General features: G+C 38.4%; 1 protein-coding gene across 2 annotated transcripts in view; it reads left to right on the top strand.

The window, feature by feature from the left end:
• map2k6 (mitogen-activated protein kinase kinase 6) overlaps positions 1-10,626 on the top strand; it is a 135,342-nt gene that overhangs the window by 25,885 nt on the left and 98,831 nt on the right. Inside the window, exon 1 of one of the 2 annotated variants that reach the window (XM_048609334.1) lies at positions 6,216-6,564. The exons of the other annotated variant lie outside the window; for it this stretch is intronic. Coding sequence (XP_048465291.1) covers positions 6,549-6,564 — 16 coding nt within the window. The 5' untranslated portion in view covers positions 6,216-6,548. Of the gene's footprint in view, positions 1-6,215; positions 6,565-10,626 lie in introns of those variants that run through there. 2 annotated transcript variants of the gene reach the window in all.

Genomic DNA, 10,626 nt, shown 5'->3' with positions numbered 1-10,626 from the left:
CTGGCTCCATCCCCGCCTCTTCGACCTGTTTGTTTCCTCTCCACCTATCCTCTCCTCTATCCCTCTTCTATCCGCCTCCCACTCTCTCCCTATTTATTTCAAAACCCCCTTCCCCTCCCCCTTTTCTGATGAAGGGTCTAGGCCCGAAACGTCAGCCTCTCTATATTCCTTCATGAGTTACTTGGATGCACTTCAGCATCTCCTTTCTCATCTTCTTAGAGTAGTGATGTTAATTTCCTTTGTACAATTTGCCATCTCGGACTGTCACTTCATCTCTTTGTATGACTAGATAATCTTAGGACAACAAGTGTCCTTGATGCTTTAGGGTGTTCTTCCATCATTACTTGAATCTGGAAGATTTCACACTCTATCATGGTATCCTCAACTTTCTTCATAGGGTGTGCTGCTCTCAAGAGCCCGTTGGCAACGTACATCCGTTTCCCTTGTGTTGACATCATCATTATTTTTCTTTTGTTTTTCTCATTTTTGGTTTGGAACTGAGAGTTGCAGTTGAGAATTGAACTTTGAAAAGCATCTTGGGAATTGGCCTGGAAAGATAATACAGGTTAAGTACTGCTCTCAGAATATTATAGGCGAACTGGTGCCAGGATATTGAATTGGTCAGTCAGGGGAGGGCTAGTGCTGGCCAACTGATAACAGAGAACGTTGGAAAAGGAAGAGAAACCAAAGGGTGAACTGGTTTTGACTGTGTTTTTGAACAGGAGGCTGCAGGCTGGGTTGTTTGGTTTTGCTGTCTCTAATTATTCTCCAGTTGTTGACATGTTCAAAGTCCTGAGAAAAGAATCCAATCTGTAAGAAATTAGGAAATGTCTCTGCAGTTCTGCTGAAGCTGTTTGCATTGACCAGTGACTTCAGAATTCAAGCAAGATACATCCTACATGCCTGTAATACAACCCATCTGATTTCATGAAGGGTTGCATTCATCATTGAAATGGTTGTTGAACTGGCAACTTATGATTTAAAAAAAAGTTATCCCTTAATTGTATTTGTCTGTCTGTGTGTGAGTGGGGATTGGTAATCAAAGAAAGTTGGGCTTGGTTCGTAGATATTAGTTAGATTGCCTTGTAGTTCATCTGTGTTCTGCTTAAGTTACATGATAAATAATAAATTGTTTATTTTTGTTTTAAGTTATAAACTTGATGCTCAAGATTGATTATTTGTATAGTCTGGTTAAAACCAGTTGAGCAATTTTGAGGATCACCAAATGTTTTAATATCACTGTGTTGTGAATCCAGTGTTAGTCTGATTTAGTCAGGCTTGCAATCCCTGTATAACACCTACTTGCAAGTCCAGATGATAGCTCTGCCAATGAAGTAACATTTTTCAAAGTTTTGGAGCAGGTAGAAACAATTTGCGGAAGGTATTTTGAAGTGGCTTTTGATCAGACTCTACTGTCACTGTTACTCCTAAACAAGAGATTGATTAAAATGTTGACAGGCAAAAACAATAGCTAGGCATTCTTTCTTTAACTGTGTAGTGGTGTTCAGTTTGTGCTAACGCAATAAATGGAAATGCAACTTGTATGTCCTTGCTACTTAAGTGTTGTTGTGTCCTGTCACTGACATCAGACTCCAAGGTGACTTCATCATTAAAACAACGGTATCAGTGAAAGCTGCTTTTTGTTCAGTGCTCCAGTACTACTTCATGTCCTTAGCTTGTGTAGAGGTTCACACTCTAATGAAAGGTTACTCAAGAACTTTGCTATGTAGATCACAAATCTATATTATTTTTGTGGTATGCAATTGCTTCATCCACATGTTTCCACAGCCATAGACTAGCAGATAATGCACAATAATTTCCACTCCAGGAAGATCACTGATTATCTTGTGTTGTCACTTTAATATTATTCAAGAGCAGTAGAAATGCTAAATGGCATGTATAACCATCTGGATCACTTGAATGCCATCCAGAATGTGTTTGAAAACTGCTACTGTCATCCAACTTAACTTGCCAGTAACCATCCTTTGCATTTCAGGCAGTAAAAATCTTTGCTTCTAAAAGTTGTGGCAAAACATCTTTAATGGTGGGCATGGCAGTGAGATTTCTTCAAAGTTTTATTGAGATCTTTTGGATTTATACATACTTTCAGTTTTGCAGGTTTTTTCACTGCTAAAATGTTGCTGATCCAGTCTACAGGAGGTGTCACTTCCTTGATCACTGCCTTCTTATCCAGCTGTTTTATCTTGTCTTTCAAGCTAGACTTGAGGGCAGTTGGAATATTCCTTGGCTGAGTTAGTCTTATTTTTTCATCTACTTCATGATCATATTCCAGGAGCGCATCCAAGACCTGTAAATATATCTTTGTAATCTTTTAGGATTTGTTCAGCAATCAATGGCTTCATGGCCTGTCAAATTGCAAATCTCCTTTGGCATATTTAGGGTTACTAGTCCAAGCTTTAGACTTGCTTCAGCTGAGACGAATGGATTTTGCTAAATATCTACTTTCTGGAGCTCAAGATCTTCATTTCGTCCCATTGCATTTGGCTCTGAACTCCATTTATCCTCTGGCATGAGTATTATTCCATCATATAGCTTCAGCTTTACTTTCGATGGATTCAGTTTTGGGTTACCACATCGCACAGGTCTATGAAACTGAATGAAGCACTGATGACAATTTGACGCTTCATATTCCCTTGATGCTCACATTCTGCAGTCATCTTTCTAACAGTTCCAAACCTAGACTTGACAACTTCAACCTGTTGTATGTCATAAAGTGATTCATCAGATTAATTTGCTGATATCTCTCCAAATGCCATCTTTCTAACTATACACATGTGCAGAGTGATTCAGGTTTTTATGGTTTGTGTACTGGTTTCCAGACACAAGATATGCTTTCCATTCTTTTGTGTGATGTGCCCCATAAAATTTACATCTTGTTCTCTGGCTTTGATCATTTTATTAGCTTTTCTGCAAATATTTCTTCCTTTTTTGCCCATTAATACACTCCAGCTGATTGACAGCTTCAGAACTTCTACACATATCAATAGCTTTCTTGAGGGTAAATTTCTCTACATAACAAGTGCGCCCGCAAGGCCTTATGCTGAAGATAGTGTTATCTCTGATTATATCATCTTTTGGTTGTGCAAACTCTCGGGTTTAAGCTAGATATATCAATGCAATCATATTGATCAATAGTTCCCCCACATTGAGTTCTGATGCTGAACAAATACTCTTCATAAGTAATGTTAATATGGGGTTCAAAGTGTATCTTCAAAGCCTGAAAAATCTCTCCTGTCTTCTCTATCCCTCAGTGAGAATTAGGATATTATACAGCTTGTAATTTCCTGACAGCAGGGTTGCAACTCTTAGATGCTGAAGTTTAAAATATAATTCTGTTTCTATGTCACAGTTTGGTCACTGTGAGTGGGGAAAAAAACAATTCTGTCTCACATCCCCTTCATTTCCACAATAGTAGCTAGTGGAAAATACACAGCTATTTGACTCACCCATTAGTTCAAAGTTGTGATGTGTTTTATCTTACTTCTTCCTTGCTATTACGTTCATCAGCTGACTCTTTTTAAAGCTCTGAACATTAACATATTTTCATTTGCATCACTTTGACACCATGTTATCTGTTTAATGGGTGCCCAGACTCTACTCAAATTAGGCACTTGCAGCAGAAGTAGAAGTCACATGGCTACAGCAAGCAAGTCAGTACTCTACTCTAAAGGCACAAATACATTTCTTCAAATGGGCTGTCTCTTTCAGATGTGCAGTTTTACTCTCATGCACTCGCTTATAGACACACACACACAAATTCACCCACAGGTGCCATCTCTCTCTCACTCACTGTTTTGTAGACTCCTCCTCTCTCCTGGGAATATGGAGACTTGATCTCAGGTAACTGCGCAGGGTGGGGGAACCAGGAGCCTCCTCTTCCCTCACTGCAGCCCCAGAACACAGATCCTCTGATAAGCAGACTCTCTCCCAGCCTTGAAAATTCACTGTTGAAGCTCTTGCATCCAGGCCTGAAGACTGAATGAAGCCACTTACCTTTGCACTGTTCACTTCTCCTCCACTCAGAATGATTCTCTCCTGTTTTTGATAATGATAGGCTCAGCACTATCACTGAGTATGGCAGATAAACAGCCTATGACTAGAGGAGCAGCTCCTTGAAGATATTGTTTTTACTCAGCTGCATTTTGAGTACTATTTTCATGATCCACAATGAGACACATGGTGGGCTTGATTCAGGCCCCAGGGCTGTGTGTTAGAAAAGCTAGCTTTAAATAGCACTAGTTGTAGATTGGGCACACTGCTGAACATATGTTTTGTTGCGCAGTAGTTGAAAGGGTGTCAGTTGGAGCGTGAGTTTGAGTATAGCACCACCAGAGTTAATTAACATTGTGGTCTGTTCTTTGGTTGCACACTTCTAGTGGCCATGTCAATGACAAAATGGTGTCTATCACAGGCAGGACAAGAAGTGCCAAAAGTGTAGGCATTACTCAACTGAATTTTGTGGAAAGATTGCTGATGTCCTCCTCAACGATTTGGTGTGCAAAACATTTCCAAAGGATGTTCCTGCCTTTCCACATTGTACTACATTGTGAATGTGCAGTCAGGTTGATAATTCTCCATTTATAAACCTGTTGCCTCAAATTAAATGGTTGAATTATGACCCATGTTTATTGCAATTTCTTGAAAAGCTTTTGATAACTTATGGTTGGAAAAGATTGCTTGCCACTCAGGCTATTGCTTAGTTAAATTATAAGGTCTCAAGGTATGTTCCATCATCAAATACTTCTTGTGCCATCTTGCTGTTGTAGCCAGTTGCATAATTCTTCCAATTGACTTGCTTTTTGCTTATACCAAGAAGTAGATTTATAAACTTTAATTGGAACGACTTCTGTAGGATTATGTTGCTCAAATTAATATAGTTAAGTTCAGTAAAATTCTACTCAGGAAGTAACTTGTGTATCTTTAACTCCAACAATAATTAAATGTGCATGTTAAAAAATAACCTTTCATATTTTGTCCCTACATTTTTTAAGCTGAAACTGTTAGGATGTTTTCAGGGGAACCCACCACATTCAGCTATTACTAAAGATGAAAACTCAAATGATTGGCGTTCTCTTTATGGGGAAACATCTAAACTCAGCCTGTGTATCCAAGAAGAAAGTGACTTAAGTACATGAGGGCAAGGTGTGGGCTTTTACCTGCAGCAAGTTGCTGATCTGAGCTGGACTGTTGTCAAACGCATCAGGCCACTTTCCTGAAAAACAGTAAGAGAAGGTACGAGATTCAGCTCAATCCTCCTGAAAGGGATTCCTGAGCACCATTGGAATAAGCCCAAGGGGAAGACTAAAGCAGTGCAAATTCTGCTCATATCTGCTTGTGTATCATAAATGGGTATTTGTTCATCATTGTACTAATCATGTCTTTCCGGACCACTTCAGGTCCAGGAGTGCCTATGGATTCCTGTCTATTTCTCTGTCCTATTTTCTGTATACTGTTGTTGCAATTAATGTGTTACTATGTTGATGGCAAAGGGCTGAAAGAAGACTGTTCAAATTGATATTCAAAGTATAAGTCACACTTTTGCATTTTTATTTTGTAGTGAGTTATTGGTCATTAGCAAGCTGTTGGAGGGTTAATTAATTGGAGACACACTTTGTGCACTGCTTTTGACATTAATTCAAGACTCTTTAAAAAGAGTCAGATCTCTGAAATTAGTCAAGGCATCAAAACTGCTTCTTCTAAAGAAGAGACAGTTGAGATGGGATTTCTTTTATTCAATACATAATTATGATCTGTAATGCATTACTAGAAAAGGAACCAGAAATAGATTTTCTTAATATTCAAAAATGCATTTTATAAACACTTGAATGGTAAAATTTTCAGAACTATGGAAAAACAAAGGGGAGCAAGAGTAATTTTCAAAGAGCCTGCTTGGGCATTTTAGGCTAAATACCCTCATTCTGTGTTATAATGTTCTATGATTAACAATGTGTCATTTGAGATAGCCCTGAGGTTTGGTTAAGGGAAAGAACAGCCACACACTTGTGCAGAGATAGTTTGTTTAATAAAGCATTTCCTTTCAGAACACAGCTGCCCATGGGTGTGTGCTTTTTAAAATCAATAAGCAAGAGAGAAATACTCAAAAAGCCGCCTAATATGATTGCCACTTGTAGACATTTGGGTGTTTTTTTTAAAAAGAAAACTTGCACCTCTGTAGCGTCCTTGTCTGGCAACTTTCCAACTTCCTGTGTGATGTCATGGTTGAGATTGGTTTATTACTGCAGCTTCTATACTGAGTTTGTGGCAGCTGAGTTGGAAGGAAGATTAGTGCCGGTGCAATTGGAGACGGCGGTATATTTTTAACATAAGGAAACAAATTGCCGTTAGGTAGCAGACGGAAGGAAAAAGGAGAAATACCGGAGAAGCAAAGCAACATCAAATTATTTTGTCAGAACAGCGTGCATGCAGGTCTGCACAGTGGGGCCCAAAGCGTGCAGCAAGTTCTCTGAGTTTGTTAATGAGACTTCCCCTAAAGGTTCGTCACGCCTCAGCTGCACTTCTGGGAACTCATGGACAAGAGACAAGGTAAGTTTTGCAATTTTATTGACAAGCTCTCCATCTAATTCATTGTGAGATTTATGTTTTTTGTGTGCGTTAGGAGCTGCGTTTTGCATAGCTGGTTCAGTGTAGCAAGCATTTTGGAGTTAGCTTGTTTACTTCCATTCGTTGCACAATCAGCCTTCCTTTACAGTAGCTTGTTTGCAGCAAAGACTTAAAGCAGGGAGTTACCGTAAGTTGCAGTGCCAAACTGCAAATGGAGCCAGTTGAAGGTTGCTAGCTCGGTGTTCTTCCATGCGGTTTTGTCCTTTAAGTTGACCCAGCACGGTGATCTTTATAGAAATACACAGTGCATGGATTTCACTTTCAGTACTATTTCTGCAGCAGTTAATGGATACCCTGAGACTGGGAGTGTTCATCTTAAAGGGACACTTTGGCTCAGTTACCAGTTCAGTCTGGTCGTTGTACGTTGTTTTATTAGAAAGATTTAGGTGGAGAAGTTTACTTTGAGGCTTTCCCTGTTGGTGTGTTTTGCATTGGTTTCTATATTTGCAATGCTGCACTGTTCTTGGAAGCCATATGCGGTGACAGGAAATTTCTATCTTTTAAAAAAAAATTGCATAATATCTCCACTTTCGCTGTTTTTGGAATACTTTTGATTTTGAATATATGTGTATGTATTCCTATCATTAAAGCTGAATACAATAAATTGTTTTATAAATTTTTTTTAGTGTGGGATTTGTGCTCCATGGTATGATTGATATTAGTTCTGGGAATGGAACACTTCCTACTTGGCACTCGCTATTTGCATCAAACACTTTCAGATCAGTTACGGCGTTGTTAAATGTAGAGGAAAGGTTTATTCTCTGCGTATTTGACGTTAATTTGTTCGAAGTTTACAGACACTATAGACGTTGCAAACTAAGTGGAACAAAAGTATTTCAAAATAAACATGCATAATTGGGCTTAAAGCATTGGCTTAGTGGTACCATTCTTGCCTCTTGAGTCAGCGGTTTGGGTTTGAGCCCACTACAGACAGTCCCGGTGAGCGGAGACTGCAGTTTGGGCTGTGACCACTGTACTGGGTTGGCATCCAGTAGAGGCATCAGATTGGGGAGCCCTTCTCCACATTTATAGGCAGGGTTCTGTCTCCTCTGGTTATAACTCAGCTGGAAGAGGGCACTCCCAAGATAAGAAAAAAAAGTGAAGATGCCAATGGCCTTAATGTAGTATAGACCTGTTGTTGGAATAACAGAATGGAGGGGTCACCACTTATCACACTTGACCAATTTTTAGATATCCCATTTTACAAATATAGTGTCTATCATATTTGCCTGTTTTAAAATGCAAATTTTGCATAATTTTCCCAAAACTTTAAAACAAATGAATATAAATGGAATGTTGAGAAATTTCTTCACAATCATCAGTTGTTCCAAGAATTAGAATGTATAGAGTTTCTTATTGACCGGCTTTTGTACTTTTGAGAGATGACCTCTAGTTGACCTGATTGCTTAATAATTATTATTGAATAATTCATTTTATAATACTTAACAATTAGAGTGATACAAAAAATATTTTGTCTTACAGTGAATTTTTGGCCTTTGTGGCAACACAACTTTTGATTTGAGTGGCACAATGAAGATTCTATGATCAATAATACCTATGTATGAATCCATGCGGTCCAAATTTCTGATACATATGTCTGACTTTTCAAGTTTTTTTTAAAACTATGTTCTTTGCAACACACCTAAAAGTGGTGACTCAGGCTAGAGTATAGTTCTCAAAATGCTGGTCACTGTCTGTCTGGTGTTGTGGCTGCACTTCTTCCAATGTAGAGTTATGTTGGACTTGAACTGTGGAAAAGATGTATTTCTTGAGTTTTGTCCTGTTTCACCTCATGTCCATGTGCACGTGTTAAGAGCAGAAACCTATCTTCAACTTTCAAGTCCAGGGTGGATGGTTAATTGTAACTTTTCAGAGACTGCTCTGGGTGTGGTAAGCCAATTTGACATGAATTCTGTTCAGTATGGTCATGAAAGCTGTTCAATATGGTCCAGTACCACAGCAGATGGTGTCTTTGTCTGATGAGCTTTTGGGAGTTTTTTTTTAAAAATTGTGTTTTTGGTTTGAGGTTTTTAGACTTTAAATGTATAACTTAAACTTAAATCTCATCTCCTCTTAAATGCTGTATTTGATGCATATGCTTGTCCACTCACTATTGTGATCATAAATTTGCCAAACTAGACACATTATCATGTTATCTTTCACTCTCTATTTACCACAGTGCAGATAGAGGATCATCTCATAGTTAAATCTTCATTAAGAACAGGCATTCTGGAAAAGAAACAAACTTGCATTTAACAATATCTGGTTTTTTTTGCATCTCTTGGAAGCATCTACAGTCATTTTGAAATTCAGTGTCCATTGCATGTAGAGACAAATGTAGCTGCAGTATGTAGTAATGAATGCTTGACCAGGTTTTTTATTGATGCTGGTTGAAGGAAGAATATTAAGTGGTTAAATGCAAGTCATTGATATTTTCCCAACCGCTGGCACAGGCTTGATAGACTGAATACCACCTGCTGTGCTACAGATTTCAGCAAGATTCGGTGGTTCTTTATTTTGAATTTCATTGTGGCTGTTGGTGTCAGTTTGATTTAATTGCCTACTTTTCAAAAGATTGCGAGATAGCAATATCAACTTTCTTGTCTCGGTAGTTATCCTATTGTGCCAAAGTTCAGTTGAAGGCAAGATGTGAACTTTGTGCTTCACCTCTCTACATTGGAACCAATGTTTTTTTTTGTGGAAGGGACATTTGGATTTCACTCCGTAGTGTTTGGAAAGGATGAATGCATTTCAACTATTGCATAACAGCAGCAGGTAAATGGAGCTGCTACTGTAGAGGATGGGGTTCTATTTATTGCTAGTATATCTATCTCTGCTTTTGGTGGATAATGAAGTCTAAACGGGTGCTCTAAGAATTAGATGCATTGTGCAATCCTAGCATTGTCTTGCATCTAATTTTTCTAGAATTTGCTCCTGAAAGCCCTCTTTTTTTTTTTTTTTTCCATCCTAACACTCTATCTCCATTTAACACCCAAACACCTGCCATTTTGACCTTTATCTTAAGCATTTCTCCAAACGTTATGTCTATGTCCTGTTGTTTGGATGGAGAACTCTCTGCTGGCATTGGCCACAGGCACTTGTCAGTTAACCACTTGCAAATAAAGTTGTATGAATGAAGTTGTATTTTCATTTAATCCTAAAATACTTACTTTCTTAGAAGAAATTCTCATTTTGGAATGAAGCTAGGATGTACTGGAAATGTACAGCAGGTGAAGCAAAGAACAGATTTAGCCTCTCCTGATAACTATCATTTGTTACAACAAAGCTATGCTGCATTGGTGCTGTTCCAATATGAACTCTTGGAAGCGTGTTCATGAACCAGCATCCAATATTTTGTGTTTTAATCCAGCTTCTATATGCCGTCCATCCAATTTTACTGTGGTATGCGTACCACTAGGGTAAGGAAGCTTGGCTTAGTCATGTAAATGTTAAGTGCTAACTCGCGCAACAGTCTCGCAAAGCAATTTAGTTTGTTGCATTTGCAACATTTCACTTTATTGCTGAATAATACAGGTGTGACCAAGACTCGAATGTTTGAGAATTGAAACCTATCTTTTCTTTTCATAACTCGTGAAACTATAGTTTTGCTTTTAGCCTTCTATCCTTTGTGTAACTGGCTTGATACTACTGTTTTCTATAATATATGAAATGAGATCACACATATAGTATCAGGATGTATCCATCAAAGTCCCAACTTGGAAGATTGGGACTGACTATCCTTCTTCGAGAACTTCGAAATTGGTTCTGATCTTGAACTACGGCAGGTCATGAAATTTGGGCCTGTAGTCTTCGTCATGCCCCTGTGGTTAACAGATCATTCTGTATGTAAACAAACACAGGCTATGTATTACTATAGCACAGTAATTAAACTAAATAGTAGGTTGATTTTATTTTCGAACATTTTTATGTTAGATTTGCTTGGGCAGTGCTTTATAATTAAATGAAAAGCATTGTGGCGTCATA

Source organism: Rhincodon typus, chromosome 21, assembly GCF_021869965.1.
Source record: "Rhincodon typus isolate 14 chromosome 21, sRhiTyp1.1, whole genome shotgun sequence".
NCBI lineage: Eukaryota > Metazoa > Chordata > Chondrichthyes > Orectolobiformes > Rhincodontidae > Rhincodon > Rhincodon typus.
This window is presented reverse-complemented; position numbering and strand designations above follow the sequence as displayed.